This window comes from Canis aureus, chromosome 8 (genome assembly GCF_053574225.1).
Source record: "Canis aureus isolate CA01 chromosome 8, VMU_Caureus_v.1.0, whole genome shotgun sequence".
NCBI classification, from domain to species: Eukaryota; Metazoa; Chordata; class Mammalia; order Carnivora; family Canidae; genus Canis; species Canis aureus.
In genome coordinates, this window is record NC_135618.1 from 53,614,771 (window position 1) to 53,632,782 (window position 18,012).

General features: G+C 44.1%; 1 protein-coding gene and 1 long non-coding RNA gene across 3 annotated transcripts; one reads left to right on the plus strand and one right to left on the minus strand.

Moving 5' to 3' along the window:
- Positions 1–924: 924 nt before the first annotated feature.
- On the minus strand, positions 925–17,875 carry CRYM (crystallin mu). 2 transcript variants are annotated; one of them, XM_077906904.1, is made up of 8 exons: positions 17,604–17,871; positions 16,962–17,115; positions 14,939–15,001; positions 10,112–10,213; positions 7,831–8,014; positions 4,287–4,408; positions 3,477–3,561; positions 925–1,275 (listed from the first exon to the last, which is right to left on the minus strand). In XM_077906904.1, exons 1-8 carry the CDS (start codon positions 17,771–17,773, stop codon positions 1,211–1,213), a joined length of 945 nt encoding a protein of 314 aa, XP_077763030.1. In that variant the 5' UTR covers positions 17,774–17,871; the 3' UTR covers positions 925–1,210. The 2 variants fall into 2 exon arrangements, with proteins under 2 accessions (XP_077763030.1, XP_077763031.1); XM_077906905.1 differs by lacking the exon at positions 10,112–10,213 and having other exon boundaries at positions 17,604–17,875.
- LOC144319117 (uncharacterized) lies at positions 3,865–9,381 on the plus strand. Its single transcript, XR_013385018.1, has 3 exons — positions 3,865–5,208; positions 6,145–6,265; positions 7,691–9,381. It is a non-coding gene; the product is annotated as an uncharacterized LOC144319117 (long non-coding RNA).
- Positions 17,876–18,012: the final 137 nt, after the last annotated feature.

An 18,012-nucleotide genomic window follows, 5' to 3' on the forward strand; every position in this document is an offset into this window, starting at 1 on the left:
AGTCATGTGGTCAGGTGGGCTAATTCTACTCTTGACTTCTAGGGGGTCATGTGACCCAGGCCTGGATAATAGGGGCATCAGATTCCCCTGGATGATGTTTCTTCAGGGATAGGCACATGGCACGGCCTGGGCCAGAGTATTCCATCTAAGTTAGCTCTAATGTTAGGCACAAAAATGGGCACATGATCTACAATGTCCCATGAGTCTCAGTGCTAGGGTAATCTCCATTTCTGCTAGGGTTGCTAAAGAGGACAGCCAGAGGAAAACCTACTTAGCAAAGGACCCAACACTGAAGAAAACAGAGTCAAGGGATGGAGAGAGCAGGATGAGGTCCTGTGGACACCTGGAACCCTGGATACAGCTGTAGCTGTGACCAGTTACCTGTGTTATTCTTAATTATAAGAACCAATACATTCCATTCCTCATTTGTCCATTCTGCCTAAGGTAGTTTGAGTTGTGTTTTCTGCCACCTGTGACCAAAAAAGTCCTGACTAATATAGAAGCTCCATTGCTCCTTGAGATTTAAATTATAAGAAGCCAGAAACAAAAGTCTACATAATATATGATTCCATTTATATGAAATGTCCAGAAGAGGCAAGTCCATACAGATAAAAAGCAGATCAGTGGTTGGCAGGGGCTGGGAAGAAGAAAGAAAGGGGAATGACTGCTAATGAGTACCAGGATTCTTTTTTGGGGGTGATGAAATGTTCTGGAATTAGACAGTAGTGATTACAGGTTGCACCCTGTAAACATGCTAAAAATCACTGAATTGTGTAAACTGGTAAATTTTATGGTACATGAATTGTATGCTAATTTAAAAAATAAAAATAAATGATAGTCCTTGGAACTCCCCAGGAAGTGATGGAAGCACATGATCCCCTCACTTTCTTTGCCATGAAGCATAGAAATGACCAAAGCAAGAAGTGCAGAATTGGAAAATGCTTTATTTCAAGGAATTACAAAAATGCAGTGAAATATAGGGAAAGGACATTTGCTATAATCTGGTATAACAGAAGAAATGGCCACCTAGTTTTGCTTTCCAACTACACACACAAATGGGGATCTCATTAGTTAAGGTAAGACATGATAAGCTCAAAACTATATAGCTCACTAGGCACTGGACTCCCTCATTTGATCTAGAAATCATGAAACAGCTGGTAACAGCATCCCTTGATCTGTAACATCTACTTCAATGCAAAGATCCTTTGTTTTATTTACCAGATGACCAGGAATCGTACACTAGTTTGGCTGCAACCATGTCTTCCACCGCCATTCCTGGAACAGACAGAAATGTCGTTCAGTTTTTGTCAGAACAACTTTTCCTGGAACAGCCCAGACCCTGTGACTGGCAGTTTTTGAAAACATTGTCTGTGCTGCTAATGCTCATCAGGGTAACACAGAATGATACCCGAGGTGAGTGTAGGCTTGGAAGGTCTGCGAAGGACAGAGTGGGGCGGGGACAAGATACTAAGTGAGAAATGCCCACCAAACACATTTTGAGTTTCTTTCAAAGTTTAGTTCACGGGTCATAAACCTTTCTGTGAAGGGCCAGATGGAAAATATTTAGGCTTTGCAAGCCCTATGGTCTCTTGCGATGAACTCAGCCCTTTTAGTGCAAAAGCAGTCATAGGATAGGTAAAGAAATAAGCCTGGCCACGTTCCAATAAAACTTTCTTTATGGACTCTGAAGTTTGAATTTCATATCATTTTCATTTGTCATAAAATATTCTTTTTTTTCCCCTAGTCATTTAATTAGAAACCATCCCTAGTTTGGAGGCAGGACAAAAACAGGTAGTGGGCTTAGTATGGCCCACAGGCTATCATTTGTTGACCCTCAGTCTAGTCCAAACCCTGCATCCTTCAGCAACTCCATTTATCTTGTTGTTTTGGATACATAACTCAACCTCATTGGGTGTATGTTCTCAAAGGACAGGGGCTGATTTATTAATTCTTGTAGTCACCACTGTACCCAGTAGTCTGATACATAGGAGATGTTTAATATGCATCTGCTAGATGAAAAGATGTGCCGATAAACCAATCCCCAAAGCAAGAAAACAAACATTGCTTAAGAGGGTGGAACAGACTTCTGTAGTATCGTCTTCTGAAGGGGTTGCTGACTTCTGATCTGCTCTGAACTTGAAATTTTGTCACAACTGGATCAGTATAATGTCTTTGAACCAGGCATTGGGTAAAGTTTATATTGCCTTTGCCTATCTCTCTGTGCATGAGAGACTTTTAAAATATTTAAAAACCACCAAGGCACAGATACTGACTGGCAAGAATGCTAGGTGGTCAGAGCCCTCTTAATAATGTTCTCCCAAGCATGAGAGCTTTGTGTGCTTGATCATAGGAAATAGAAAAGATCTTGAGAGAGGGGCAGAGGACAATTGTGAGGGGCTCAGGGCAGCAACTATTTATCAACCAGTTTGGGAGTGTATCAGTATTTTAGGTGTATTAGCTGACTATCAGTTCTATTACCATGTGTGTCATTTCTTTAGACCTGGTAGGGTGTAGTTGCTGGGAAGAGGAGCAGATTGGCTACTGGGAGCCCGTCCCTGGTTGTACTTCTGCCTGCACAAGTCTGGTGGTAATGGGGCTCCCCATGGAAGCCCTTCTCAAATTAGCAAGTAGAAGCATAGGGAAGGAAGGAAAAAAAAAGGGGTCTCCAGTTATACTTCCCGCATGGATCTCTTGGTGGGTCTCCTTGCCATTTCCCTTAAGCTCCCTGTCTTACAACATCTTTATCCCCTGAAGGATACCTTCTTCTGACTTTCATTTACCTTATTATTACTTTTTTGGTTTTATTTAAATTCAAGTTAGTTAACATACAGTATATTATTAACTTCAGGGTAGAATTTAGTGATTCATCAGTTGTATATAACCCCCAGTGTTAACTACATCACATGCCCTCCTTAATGCGCATCACCCAGTTACCCTATCACCCCACCCACCTCCCTTCCAGCAAATTCCAGTTTGTTTCCTATAGTTAAGAGTCTCCTATGGTTTGCCTTCCTCCCTGTTTTTAATCTTATTTGATTCTTCCAACTTTTATTTAGCTCGAAGTGTAAATGATTTATTGCTGATACTTGCTATGTGCAAATTGTTTTACACACACACACACACACACACACACACACACACATATCACTGAATTCTCAAAAACACTGGCGATAACAGGTGATGAAGAAACTGTGGCTCAGACAGGTGAGGTCCCTTCCCAAGGACGCATATCCAGGGACTGGCACAGAAGGGAAGCCAACCCAGGACCACCCAGTTCTAGAGTTCATGGGCTTACCCACTATTCTATGAGCCTGACCAAGTGTGAATGATGAGTGAATCATTGTGTGAATAACTGACCCAAGTGATGGATTTCATGACTCATGTATGGAGTCCAGTGACTCATTCCTCTTTCCACCAATGGGCTAACCTGCCTTGTGCTCTGGTTGGATGTGTGCCCTGGGAGCTATAGTCCTTACCCAAAGACTTGAACACTGTTGTCTTGTCACAGTGTGCTGGCTTCACTCCCTTCACTACTTCTCCCAGCTCAGCGAAGATCTCGGCCTGTGAAATGAACATACACTGACCCAGGCCATGGAGCCAATGTCCACTCCAGCCAGCTCCTGAGGCAGGGCAGGGAGGGCATCGAGAACCAGGTAAGGGAAAAACCTGACATAAGGCCATTTATAAAATGGCTTCCCTCATTAAATAAATAAATAAATAAACAAAATTTTTTTTTTCTTTTTTTTGCATAGCATCTGCCTTTGTGTTACCATGAATGCAGAGATATAAGTTTGTGACCAGGGGAATGTCCAGCCAAGACAATAGGTCAGTGAGGAAATAAGCATGTTCTTATCTGAACACCCATTTTGGCAGCTCTCTTTTTTTCCTATGCTCTGATTACAAAAGAATACGGCCAAAAGTGACCAACTCCAGTCCTATTTTGTTGGCCACATTGGGAAGGTTTTCAGGCACTTATCTCCCAACCTTACTGCCTTGTAAGACAGCTTGATCTGATGGAAAAATCCATCAGGCTGCTCTCTCCAGGCAAAGGGGACAGGAAAACACATGTCACTACCATAATGGCCACATTACTTCAGAGGGGATTAGATAGGGTTGAGAGATGTTTAGGAGCTGTCACACACACACCCCCCCCAAAGAAGTGGGGGTGACTGAGGTCTGGGGTGTGACTGAGGTCTGGGGCTGTCCAAATGGAAGGGGAGGTTAATGAAACCTTGGGATCCCAGTGAAACCAGCTGGACAGCAGCCCACCGGGAAAAAAGGCTCACCCCTGACAATAGGACATCTCCAGACTCTTTCAGAGCAGCCTCCTGGGAGTCCACATACAGCACAGCCTGTTTCATCAGCTCATCATCCAGCTCTCTCCAGTCGGGTCTGCTGGCTCCGATGGCTGAGAGATAGCAAAACATACCCTGAGCTCAGAACTAGCAGCAAGGGACACTACTATGTCAAAGAATAGAAGAGGGGTAGGGGAAAAGGAAGTGACATACGATACACAGGAACATTCAGATTTGGGATTCCTTATTTCCCAGTGCCAACCCCTCCCAATCAGCAAGAATAAACACTCGTCAATAAGAATAATGCCGGTCTTTTTTTTTTTCTTTTTTTGCATTTCATATCAAGATCTTTCTAAAAGATTTTGAGGCAACTCAGCATTTATTGGTTGCCTACTAGCTGTGGGATGTTTCACACGTATTATTTATAGTCCTCACAAGTACACTTCATGTCTGATTCCCACTTAAAATATGCACAGAGGATCCAAGAAGTGAAGGTGCTCACCACGGTTATGTATCTAATAAGTATACCTCCTGGCTCTGAGCGAGCCATGCCTTTCATACTTCTTCCATTTATCTGGGGCAGCAACTTCTTCATAAGAGCCTTGGAACAGAGACATCACTTAACAGCTTATTCATACCCTGCACTCCTCCATCATCTGTCAATTTGCTTGCTTTTGAATCATTCTCATTCCTCACCCTCAATCATTTCTCTCTTAACTCATGACAAAAGAGCTCAGGGCCAGGGAAATGGAGAAGCCCCAATAAAGAGGAAACTGGCTCCATGCTGGCACCAAGATTTCACATCCTTTGCAGAGCCCAGGAGCATAATGAAGAATCCAAGGAATCATGCCTCCTGGCACTGGCATGTGAGATAATGCAGAAGCTGCCATCAAATGCCTGCAGGGCCAGGCAGGTAATGAACAGGAACAAAGCTGGTCAGAGGGACTGGGTTGGACATGGTAAAGGCCCAAGTACACAGAAGAAAGCAGGCCCTTGTAAAGACAGCAATCATCCTTCAGCTCCAGCTAATTGTGGCCATGTGAGAATGCAGGGCTGCTGTTAGATATTCTCCTCTTCCCCCTCATTTTTCTTCTTTTTAAAGAGAAGCAGGAAATCTATTTGCATGTGTTATTTCTTGATTTTTGGAGCATACTATGGTCCAAACAAAACACATCTGCTGGCTGGATCCAGCCCATGGCCAGCTAGTCTTTGGAAACCATTATAAAGCCTTAGCCCAACATAGGGCAGCATTTATATGCCTTCTCACACTGTGTCCAGTTTTCTTTACTTGCCCCCTCTCCTGCTGTTGTCCCCCTCACTCTAATTTCAACGAGAGTGGTGGAAAAATGTCCTTCTTGGAGGTCATTTGTGTGGGCGAGTTCTATAGAACAAAAGCACAAACTAAATGAAGCTTGTAAATAAATCATAAGCTGGTGGGAAAAACCCTAGCTTCTCAAGCCACCTCTTCTCATTGCCCTTGTGTCTCCCCACAACCCCCACCTTCTCCTGCCCCAGTTCTTCTGAGCAGGGTGAGTTCTCAAAGGGTTGTGTGAGGCTACTTAGGGAGATGGAGGTGGGCCAGGCAGCAAAGGGAGGGGGCCTGACTCAGAATGGGTGCTGGCCTTGCTTCAGTGGAGCAAGAATGGGTGAGGGTCAGACCCCAGCTGGGGTGGGTACGCAGGCAGGATGAGGGAAGTGCAGGGGAGGGTGGAATTGGGTCTATCTCTAAGCTAAGCTGCAAAGTAAGGGAAATCTATTGTTGGTATTTCCCTGTCAACTGCACTTGTAACATACTTCTCTGAAGTATATTTGATGCCTCTATAAACATACAAACCAATTTTGCCTTTAGGCTAGGGAAATAGAAGAGACATCTTGCCTCAAAATCAAGACAGCCCTTCCTGGGGATTCACAGTGTGAGAGAGATTCTCTATTGTTGGCTTTGAAGATGGAGCATCCACATTACAAGGAAGGTGGGTTGCCTCTAGAAGTTGAGAGTCGCCCTAAGGAAACAGGCACTCCTGTCCTACAATGTAAAGAATCTGCCACAACCACCTGAGCCTGGAAGAAGGCTTTGAGCTCTAGATGAGATAGCAGCTTGGACAACACCTTGATTTCCTCCTTGTGTGAGCAGAGGACCCAGCTGACCCATGTCCAGACTCCCGAAACCATAGAAACTGCATGATAATAAATACATGCTGCTTTAGGGTTAAAAAAAAAATCAAGCTTGTCTTGCTGAAGATTGAGCAATATCCATTTCACCAAGAACCAGTTTCTCTTGATTTCCAAAGTCCTTCCAGAAGTGGTGTTACTGTCCATAAATCCAGAACTGACCCATCTCTTGCCTATCTACCCCCTGGACCCACATCATAACACCACCCACACAGGCTGAGAGCTTCACTTGGCTTTGGCCCATTCCTCAGACATGCCACACTTTTGTCTCCTCCACAGAACTTAATCTTTAGCTGGAACCATCAGCTCATCTATTTATTTACCTGTTTGTTACCTATTTCCCCTCCCTAGAATGTGAACACCAGGAAAGCAATGACCTTGAGTGCTGGTTTATTTTGGCCTGCTCAGCATCTAGAACAGTGCCTGGCACATGGTAGGCATTCAATACACATTTGTGAGTGGATGCATAATCATGACACTTGGCTACTGCCTGTTCATCTGCCAATGTGTACAGAATTCTTAGCTTTTGAGTTCACACCATGTGCTTGTCACTAAAACACAGGGCACTGAGAACATGTTTAAATCCCTAGTATTTGGCTGCTCAATCACCAGATTCCAGTCTTCTTATTGGAAGATAATATAGAACATAAGTTAAAAGCTTGGGCTCTGAGGGTAGATCACCCCAGTTCAAATCCCAGCTCTATCTCTAAAGACTTCTAACTTTGGGCAAGTTACTTGATTTCTCCATGCCTTGGTTTACCCACCTATAAAATGAGGGTTGTGATAATAATAGCTCCTACCTCATAAGGTTGTCGTAAAGACTGATTGAATACAAATCAAGAATTTAGAACAGCATCTGCAGTAGTAAGTATTCAATATAGACTAGCTCTTGCTAAAACCTCCAGAGCCATTTGGGAGTCTTCAGAAGCCCAGGAACTCTTATGTTTGGAGTCCCACATATCCGATCACACATATTAAAGAGCATCCACATGGCACATTGAATGTCTTTTGTGCTACAATTAAAAAAAACTGGGGGGGAGTTAGTCTAAGTATCATTAAGAAAGAATGAATCATTTAGCTTTTGTGATTTAAATTTCATTACATTTAAGAACTTAGCTGTGACCATGTGTCATAATGCTACATTTTATAGAACTTTAATTAAATTTATTATAGATTTCAGGTTTGTGACTTCTGTTTCATATTTTTGAGTGAATATTGTTTTTCAGGGCTCACATGTTTCTGAGGACCTTAAAAGGCCTGCTCATTCTGCATGAGTAAAACATCACTGCAGATGCAGCTGTTTGGTCCAGCCTAGGGACAACTCTGGCCACTGCCTACCCGTGGTTTATGGAGTTACTCTGCTTACCATTGATATGAGCCCCCGGCTTCACCCATTCACCAAACAAAATGGGCTCTGTTGCCATGGTGACTGTGATGATCACATCTGCACCCGTCACAGCCTCCTGGACTGATGAACAGACCTGTACTTCTCCTTGAACTGTGTCTGCAAACTTCTCTGCATTTTCTTTGGTGCGGTTCCATATCCTCACCTTCATTGAAGGGTAACAAGAAGGACATTGGTGCCATGATTGTTTGACTGTTTATGTTTCATCAAGCCCAGGGGTACCAGGGGAAAGCTGAACCACTCTGGGGTAAGGGCTGTGGTTGTTTAAATCACCCCCTATGGAGAAAGAGCATTTGATCAAGGGTACAGCATTAATCAGGGAAGACACCTGACCAAATATTTGAAAATGACCTTCCTCTACTCCTTTCTCCTTGCAAGAAGTGGAGGCAGTTTTCCGGTTCTAGCCAGGGATACCTAGCCTCTATAGCTTAATAGATACTACTATATAACTTAATAGCAGAGCGAGCTCTGGAGCTAGGCAGGCTTGGAATCAATCCTCACTCTGTCACTTTCTCCTCACTCTTGAAATGACTTAACCTCATGCAGCCTAAGTTTTCATCTCTATGAAATTCACATAAGTGGGTACAGTGAACATGATACTCCCACTTTGTGTTTGAGACGCTGTAAAGGACTCATAGCAGATGTGGGATTCTATGGCAGTGCCGTGCATAGAGTAACTGATAGAGTAACCTGATCTGTGAAGGGTATGTAGGGGGTTGAAAATGAGAAGTGTTGGAGAAGTGAACTGTGTAAGGGATGAAAAAGTCAAGAGTCGTAGCTATAGTTAAAATTCTGGCAGATGCTGGTGGGAGTAGGGTCATTAGCCCCACCACGAGGTGGGGACTCGCCAGCCTGCTTAGCAGACTTCCACGTGTGGAGTGGAGGTTGTCAACCTTCAAATGAAAACAAGGCCTGAAGAATCTCTCACAAGGAAACATAAGAAATACAGAAGTAAATGTTATGTTTAAGTAAGTTCATCAACCAAGATAAGAAACAATATAGGATACCCAGTCAAAAGAGAATGGCTACGCATTGCACCTTCCTTGATAAAAAATTATGCAAATAGGATACAAAAGATAGGTAATCTGAAAAGTGATGGTGTTAGAACATTTCATGAAAAGACAGGATATACAACTGGGTATATCTAACATGATAGAAATTACTTTATGAATAGCTAATGAAAGGATTGGAAAGTGTGAACTGCTTATTATTGAAAACAGATAAAAGGTACTTTTTTTTTTCTTCCTTGTAGTCTACATTTGCCAGAGCAGAGGTATTATTTATTATCATTAAAAAGTCATATTTTAAGGGGCATCTGGGTGGCTCAGTTGGTTTAGCAGCCAAATCTTGATTTCGGCTTAGATCACGATCTCAGGGTTGTGGGATTGAGCCCTGCATCAGGCTTGCACTCAGCGGGGAGTCTGTTTGAAGACTCCTCTCTCCCTCTGTCTTTCCCTGCCCTCATTCTCTCTCTCTCTCAAATAAGTAAATAAATCTTTTTTTAAAATGTCATATTGTGGCAGCTGAGTGGCTCAGTCTGTTAAGTAACTTCCTTTGGCTAGGTCATGATCTCAGGGTCCTGGGAATGAGCCCCTGAGTTTGGCTCCCTGCTTTTCCCTCTCCCTCTGCTCCTCCAACAACTCATGCTCTCTCTCTCAAATAAATTTTTAAAATCTTTTAAAAGGTAAGAATAAAAAATGTCATTTTAAAATCTTCCCTATCCCTCTCACACGTACAAAAAATAAAAGTAGCATCAAATGGTTCCATCAGAAGTGGGAGTCATGACTGGGGAAAGATGGACCAACACCCAGGCTGTAGAAACAGGGTGCTGGGCCTCTTGCCTTCTGGGCCTGGTTCTGACTTTGTGGGTCCATACCCCTCAATACCGAAAGACCCCCAGATTCTCCTAGGAGAAGCATGGAGAGGGACCCAAAGGAAAACTGAATGTATATATAATGGATATAATATATATATTTTTTTTATAATGGATATAATATAATCCTTTAACTGCATAGGCTTGCTATGTCCTCTGGCATACCCTAGGAATAAAGAAACTAGAGACAGGTGATTCACGTCTCTTTGCCTCCAACAGGACTTCTGGGCAAGTCATTAAAAGAATGGTCTAGATCTGACTCTCAACCTAACTATTTTAGAATAGCCCACATCGTTGCAGTGAAGGAGTATAGATAAATGCCCCTGACTGCTCCCTCCTGTCTTCTCCCCCAGCCTTCCCTGGACTTACCTCCTTAAAGAAGAACTGCTCTGTGAAGACCTCGTAGTGGCTGTAGGCCTGGACCCCAGCCCCCAGGATGCACAGCACTTCACTGCTGGGTGGTTTCAAAAACTATTTGAGAGAAACAAGGTGGCAAAGGTCAAGGGAGAGACAGCAGCCATGGTTTGAATATCAGGTGTCTTCTACCCTATCTTCAGCTCCTCACTATCTCTCAGGCAATGAAGGAGATGTCATTTTGTGTTTCAGTTTCCCCTCTACAGAGTGCAGAGAGGAGGAGGGAACCTTCACTGAGCACTAATATATGCCAATGCTTTATAGCCTCATGATCTCATTTAGTCCAACCAATGACCCTGTGAACTAGGCACTCCTACTTTTATCCTCTTCTTCCAGATGAAGAAATTGGGGTCCAGAGAGGTTAAGTAACTTGCTCAGAGTCCTACAACTATGAAATGGTACGATGGAGCTCCAAAACCACATCTTTCACTCTCCAAAGCCCACATTCTCTTTCCTGTGCTACTCTGTCTTGGGGACATGAGAAGCCAAACCTACCTTGGGGACATGAGAAGCCACATCCACCTCTCAGAGCTCTGAGTTACTTCTAAGAGCTACCTAGAATCCATGGGCCCTTGTTACTCAAGGTTCTCAGCTATATTTTCTGAGCCCACTTTTGATCCTTTCTCAGCCTCCATCTTCCTTTAGAGAGTAATGTAGAGCAATTGTGGCAGCTGCTGGGGATGTATGTGTGTCTGTTTGGGACTGGGGTTCTATGACCAACTCATATCAAGTGTCACCTCTCCAGGAGGTCAAGTGAGAAGTCACCACTTCACAGTACTTATTTGTTTACAGATTTCTTTTCTTTTCCTTTATTTTTTAAAGATTTTATTTATTTATTCGAGAGAGAGAGAGAGAGAGAGAGAGAGAGAGGCAGAGACACAGGCAGAGGGAGAAGCAGGCTCCATGCAGGGAGCCCGACGTGAGACTGGATCCCGGATCTCCAGGATCAGGCCCTGGGCTGAAGGTGGCACTAAACCACTGAGCCACCAGGGCTACCCTCTTTTCTTTAAAGATTTAAAGATTTTGTTTATTTATTCATGAGAGACACAGAGAGAGGGGGGCAGAGACACAGGCAGAGGGAGAAGCAGGCTCCATGAGGGAGCTTGATGCAAGACTCGATCCCGGGACTCCAGGATCATGCCCTGAGCCAAAGGCAGGTGCCAAACTGCTGAGACACCAAGGGATCCTGTGATTTATTTTCTTGTAATGGTCTGTATGCCCATGAGGACAGAGACTGTCTTATTTGCACGGATTTGGCACCTATCCACTGTTTTGTATAAGATATAAAGTGGGTTCCTGAACCTCAGCACTGTCTGAGAACCTGACTGGTTCCACTGACTGGGAACCTCTAATGTCCTACTACTGACATTTGGGCTGGATAATTCTTTATTGCCCGAGTTGGTGGGTGGACTGTCCTGTGAATGCACAGGATGTTTAGCAGCAGCCCTGCCTCTATCCATTAGATGAAGCATCACCTACCTCCCCTAATTTTGACAACCAAAAATGTCTCCAGATATTGCTAAATGTCCTTGGGGGTGGGGGTAGGAGGCAAAATCATTCTGGGTTGGGAACTACTGGTATAGAGGACATCACTTGCCCCTCAAGCCATTCATATTAAATAAGACCTTCTTTTGCCCTTTCTCTATTTCATTTAGTAAAATCTGAGTCCCTTGGGCCTGCTCTTTCTTACAATCTTAACTACTGTATTTCTGAAATGTAATCTTAAAAGTGACAGTCTCTTGAATTATTAATTAGTAGCAAAAAAGGAGTCTTAGAAGTATGAGCAAATGTTCATCTCTGCTTTAGCTACAGAAGGAGAGATACCATTTTGTGCCATAAACTATTGTTCAAGGTATCTGACTTGAAAAGTTTTATCCACAAAACAAGCAATCTTATGCTCTTAGCCAACAAGGAGAATTAGGTGATTTTTTCCTAAACTAAATCAATTTTTTTTTCTGTCCTCAGTTAATATGAATCTATTCTTAGAAGTGTACTGGGCTGCAGAAATTCTTGCGGTGTCCTCTAAAAGTAACCTTCCACTTCTGAAACTAAATCTTTAATTTTGATTGGTTATCTTGATAATTTGTTGCCTTGGTAATGTCACAATTGGCATCCCTCTCCCTAAATAGTATAACATTTATAAGACTTACTAAAAAATAATAGGACTAGTGGTACTTCATTCTTTTTCCAAAGCACGCAGATAATTAAAAGCAGGTATACGAATCTGCTAGGTTTCTTAGGTAGAGTTTGAAAGTGTGTTTCATCTGCATTTGCTAATGAACAGCACTGTGTAGTCTATCCCTGCCATCTTACCCAGCCCCCTCTCAGGCCATGCTCCCCTGCACTTCTTGTCCTTCAGCCATACCACCTTCTTTGTGGGTTCCCAAGCACATGTGCTTCCATCAACCACAGGGCCTTTGCACAAGTTCTTTCCTCTTCATGGAATACTTTCCTTTCTGTCCCTCACAAGTAATTCCCGCTACAAATTTCTGCTCAGATATCCTTTATACAGGAAAAGCCATCCCAAGTCCCACAGACCCTCTGTTATACACTCTCACAGCACTTCATCTCTTGCATTCAATGTATTTTTCAGGGTTGCAGTTTTACATTTATTGGTATGATCTTTGGGTTAACATCTGTTTTCCCAAATGGACACTCTGTTCCATGATAGCAGGTACTGTTGTCTGGTTTTGCTCACCATTCTATGCTGCAGGCCAAGCACTAGATCTGGCCCCTGGTAGACCCTTAAATATTTGTTGAATAAATGCATGCCAGGGATAAACCCTGATATATACAATCACTTTGCTAAGGCATGTGAGCGTCCTCAACTCAGGTTATGTGCAACCCAAATGCAGAGGAGTTATAGTGACTGTCAGAGCCGAAAACTTCTCATTCTCCTCCCTGAAGCCCTAAATGGATGAGAAGTGGTAGAAAAGAAAATATTCTCTATTCCAGGGCAAAAAGTATAATAGGCTCTTTGTTCCTTATTGAAATAACCCATCTGCACCCCTGGGCATAAAGCTGTGACATTTCAGCTTAAGCTCTGAAGCATCTTCTTAATGATGCTCAGCTCTTGTGGGAGTGCAGATTTTTATCAATACAAAAAAGCAAAGTGTAATTGGATGCTATAAGAGTTTGGTTTCCAAACCTGGTTGATCATCAGACTTAACCAGAGACTATTGAAAAAAATAACTAGTTTCTTGGGCCCTACCCTCAGTGATTTCAGATCAGTGGTTTGGGGGTCTGAATTTTTAAAAATATTCCCCAGGTGATGCTGCTGCATAGCAGGGATGAAAAACCACAGACTTGGGCCAAGAGACCAGGTGGCCTCAGAAGACCTCCAGCTACATGGGCTACCCGACTTCTGGAAGCCCTAGTCTCCATCTCCTTCCATGTGAAAGGAGGCCAATAGTACGTTCTTTGCGTTCCTCACAGAAACCCAAAGATGTGTCAAGACAACGGGTGGGAAATTATGTTGAAAAGACCTTTACAAAAGAATGTAAGGCAGTACTGTACCAGAGAACAAATATATCTCAAGGAGTCCCTTGATTATTTCAGTCTGAGTTGAGTCTGGACATAATTCAAAAAACTAGTTCGTGTGCTGTAGTCTGCCCCCTTCCCACACGGATTACCAGATTCATCCTCACATTCCTCCTTCCCTATCCTGTGTTTCGAATATCTTAACACTCTCGCAGTCTGAACACCTGGTCTCTGCTGCTCCCCAGATCCCACACTTCCTTGATGCCAAGGCGTCATAAACTAGTGTCAGCAGACCTTGTACTTCTCCATTTCATGTGAAGACACCTAGTTTTCCAAGCCTCCTCTTAACCCTAACCTCTAAAAATACTGTTTTTCTTGTAGGATGCTCTGACACTGCTTGGGAACATCATCACCCCTTTCATGTGCTTTCCCTTCCCCCTAGAGAGTTCCCCCTTTCCCCCTTCTCACTCACTTCTTCAGTCTTTATTCAAATGTCACCTTCTTGGTAGGTGAGATTTTCCCTGATAATTTGGAAGGTTACCCCTCCCTAATATTCTCGATTCTGCTTTATTTTCATCCAGCACACTGCTTTCTGCTGGTAGTAGGATTTTTTTTTTAAAAGCAAATCCTAGTATATTATTAAACTCAAAGGGATTTGTTTTTGGTTAATTATTTTCTTAGCAAATCAATTTCATCTTGTTTATTCTCTAACCTCCTATGTGTGTGCCACTCTGTTTTTTTTCACTGCCATATCCCTGACATTTAGAACAGCACTCGACACATGGTAGGGCCTCAGGTAGGGCCTAGCTGAATGAATACATGAGTCTGCTCAGATCTCCTCATTTTCTTGGCTTTGGCCTATGGAGCAATTACACCGATTTACCAGGAGCAGTGTGGTACAGGGGCCAGAAAGCAGTCCTAGGAGTCATAGAAGTCACATTTTAAATTCTTGCTCTGTTGCTTAGTAACTGTGCAATCTTCGGCAACTCACATAACCTCTCTGAGCCACATTCCCTAAACCTGGCAAATGGAGATATTCATATCTACTTTGCAAGGTTGATATGAAGATCAGGAATAATGTATGTAGGGTACCTAGAATCTGGTAGTCCTCATTAAATGGTAGCTAATAATTTCGCGAATCACTGTGCTCACCTGACATCCCACATTTGGGATATGGGGTTCTAGCTATGTCCAAAGGAATACCAAAATAAGTTCCTCACTTCTCCCTTAAGCTTTCAAGCCAGAGACACCTGACCCCACTCTCCAGCAAACCTTAACAGCACAGCCTAGCACTAGTCTTACCTTGGTGGCGATGGCAGAAACTGCAGCTGTTCTCTTGGCGGTTATGACATTTCCATCCATGACCTTGGAGGGAAGGAGAGACAATGAGCCAGGGGCACTTCTTTAAGAGTAAAGAAGTGGCTCAGAAAGGGCAGCCCTAGGAGGCATCATAGTATCCTATAAAGAGCATAGGCTTGCTATCAAATCTGGATCTAATTCTTCCACTTAATGAGAAATGCAACTTTGAGGAGATATCTTAATCTCTAAGGACTGTTTTTCTCACCTGTAAAAACAAAGATAATGCCAACCATTCAGAGGGTTTTTGTGAGGGTTAAAAGCACTCACATAAACGTACACAATCTTGTGCCCAATGAGCCCTCATGGATTGCCCATTTTCTTTTCTTGTCCTGGGTCTCTCAAAATACCAAATGACAGATAAATTTGAAGAATTAGAGCAAGTCATTTGATATCTGTGCCAGAGCCAAGAAATTCTATCTCAATGGCTCTCCACTCCTGCCATACCCGTGGGGAGCTTTCTGAAGATACCAACGCCCAGATGCATTAACTAATCTGCATCCCTAAGGGAGGAACCCAGACATCCTTGTTTTCAAAAGCTCCCCAGGTGATTCTGAATTACATCTAGCTAAAAATAACCACCATCCTTTGACCATTCTCCTGTTTTTAAGTTATTCATCTTAGTTGACCTTACCAGGTAGCATGAGTATTCTCATTTTACAGACAAGGAAGTGAATTGCTTTTTTACTGAGCAGATTCAGAAAGGATCTAAGGTCTTGTCGTTTCATTTAAAAGCCTGAGCTGGTTCCACTTTGCTGGGGAACCACCATTGGTAGGTAGCACAAATGTCGTCTCCTTTGAATAAGTGTATGTTGGGAAGAGCTAGACAGTCTTTTCAGAGGAGTAATGTTACAGTCAGGTTCCTTGGGGAGCCTGAAATCAGGGGAAGAGGATTTAAAGATCCAGAGGAGGTTTGGGAGGAATGAAGCATTTGTCCCTGATAACAACTCAACTGCATGGTCTCAGAGCCAGCTTGCAGGGCACAGGGCACAGAGCACATAAGTAAAGAATATTGGTTCCCTAGTCAGAAAGATCTCACAATGATTCCCTAGGCCTTTCACTCACTAACCAGCTGTGTGACCTCAAGCAAAGTGACTCTACTACTCTGAGGCTCAGGGACCCCAACAGAAATTGGGAGGGAGGGTGTGTGTGAAAATAAAAACTCCCATGGAGGAATGTTGTCATAATTGAGATCAATTTCTCTTTTCGGGCACATGGTAAATGCTAAGTGGCAGTTGGAAAGGCAGTAGACATAGTCTCCAAAAAACCAAAGACCGTGGACTTACACCGAGTAGGTCTGAAGTCTAGCCATACACTTATTAGTTATGTAAATCTGCATAAGATAGGGCATTGGTGCTCTACAACTCAGTTTCCTCATCTGTAAAATGGGCATACTACTACTACTTACCTCAAAGAGTGGTTCTAAGTATTAAGAAAATTAATACATGTAAAGTGTTCAGAACCACACCTGACACATACAAAGTGCTCAGTAAGTGAGCTACTGCTGTATTTTGATATCATTAAATGTTAAAACAGGTTACTGTGTATCTGTCAGAAAAGACTCCCAGGGATTACAGGACATTCCTACAGAAAGATCTTCCACATTATAGAGATTCACTAAATAAATGTTTCTTTGGCTACTGGATTTGATCAAACTGTATATTGGAGCAACTGGTATAGGACAAGAGCATATATACATGAATGATGAGATTATTACTTCCACACTGTCTGTCACACACTTGAAGTAGCAGTGGGCTCTGGTGCTGGATTATGCATCTTCAGGCAGTCCTAGAAACAGATACATGGTCACAGATAACCTCTATCATTGCTGGATCCAGAGACATCATCATTCATACGGGGCATCTGTGGTCACAATTAAAACTTCACCCAGCTATCTCAGAGAGCTAACTTTGGGCACTAACTCTAGGCCCCAGGGCCCCACTTCACCCCAGGGCAAGGAGTTGCTCACCGCCAGAAGGGAGCCATTGCTGGGCTCAAAGAGCAGCACAGTGGCCTGGTGGGAGGGGACCGTGGAGGTGGTGCTGTGGCCCTCGTAGAAGGTGACCAACTTGGTGGTCAGGGCGTCCTCTGCAGCACTGTAGGCCGGCATGACCCCCAGGAAACTACAAGGAGAGAGGGAGTAGCTTCAACCCCTTCCTACCAACACTGGGGTGTGCGATCAAGTCCCCATAGACCTTCCTTTCTCTTTCCTGTGTCCTCCCGCCCCCCTGCCTCTCCTCTGCCCTTTCTTTAGGCAGTGCAGAGTATGTTGGACAGTCTGGCTTTGGATGAGAAAAACCATTCTAGTTCTGCCACTATCTACCGATGTAGCCTTAGGTAAGTCACTTAACCTCTGAGTCTCCATTTTCCCCATCAGTAAAATGATTCCATCAACACCTACCCATATGGAGCATGTGTTGAATTAAGCAAGATAACCCTTGCAAAGCATCCACTTGGCACGGCCGAGAGCGCAAATATTAGGTGGCAGCTGTTACTAGCAATGATTAGGCAAGCTCTCTCTTCCTTTCCCCCGCTGCTTCCCTTCGCATGCATGCCTCCCTTTCCACCTTTCCAGTTCCTCCAGCCCTTAGCCCCGGCCTTCCTCACTCACCCCCTGTGCTTGGCCACCGGCACCACGGTGCGCACCGGCTGCATGACCCCTCCGTCGGGGCCGCTGGAGAAGTTGGCCAGAGCCGCCTCCAGAGGCGGGATGAGCAGGCTGGAGCTGCGGAGGTGCTCCTGCACCTCGGCAGCGCTCAGGAACGCTGGCGCCCAGCTCATCTCGCCACCGACCTTCTAATTTCAGGTAGGGTTCAGCGATCCGTACTCCCGGGGCTGCGCCCTATATGAACGCGCTGCGCGGCGGTGCCGCCTACTGGTCGCCGCCCAGCTGAGGGGGCGGAGCAACTCGGGTCTCCGCCGACCGCAGCCCCCGCTCCCCCCGCCCCGCCTCGGTTGGCCGAGCTGGGTCCCCTCCACCTTGGTTTCCCCAGGGTTGCAGTGGAGTTAGTATTCTTGGG

What these genes read in the sequence shown, in the direction of transcription:
- CRYM (XM_077906904.1), bottom strand. Translation starts at nt 17,773, where the DNA reads ATGAGCTGGGCGCCAGCGTTCCTGAGCGCTGCCGAGGTGCAGGAGCAC. An exon ending in GCAATGGCTCCCTTCTGGCG is followed by an intron (nt 15,002 to 16,961) that starts GTGAGCAACTCC and finishes CTTCCCTCCAAG; the next exon opens with GTCATGGATGGAAATGTCAT. An exon ending in GCCGGGGGCTCATATCAATG is followed by an intron (nt 4,409 to 7,830) that starts GTAAGCAGAGTA and finishes GCTATCTCTCAG; the next exon opens with CCATCGGAGCCAGCAGACCC.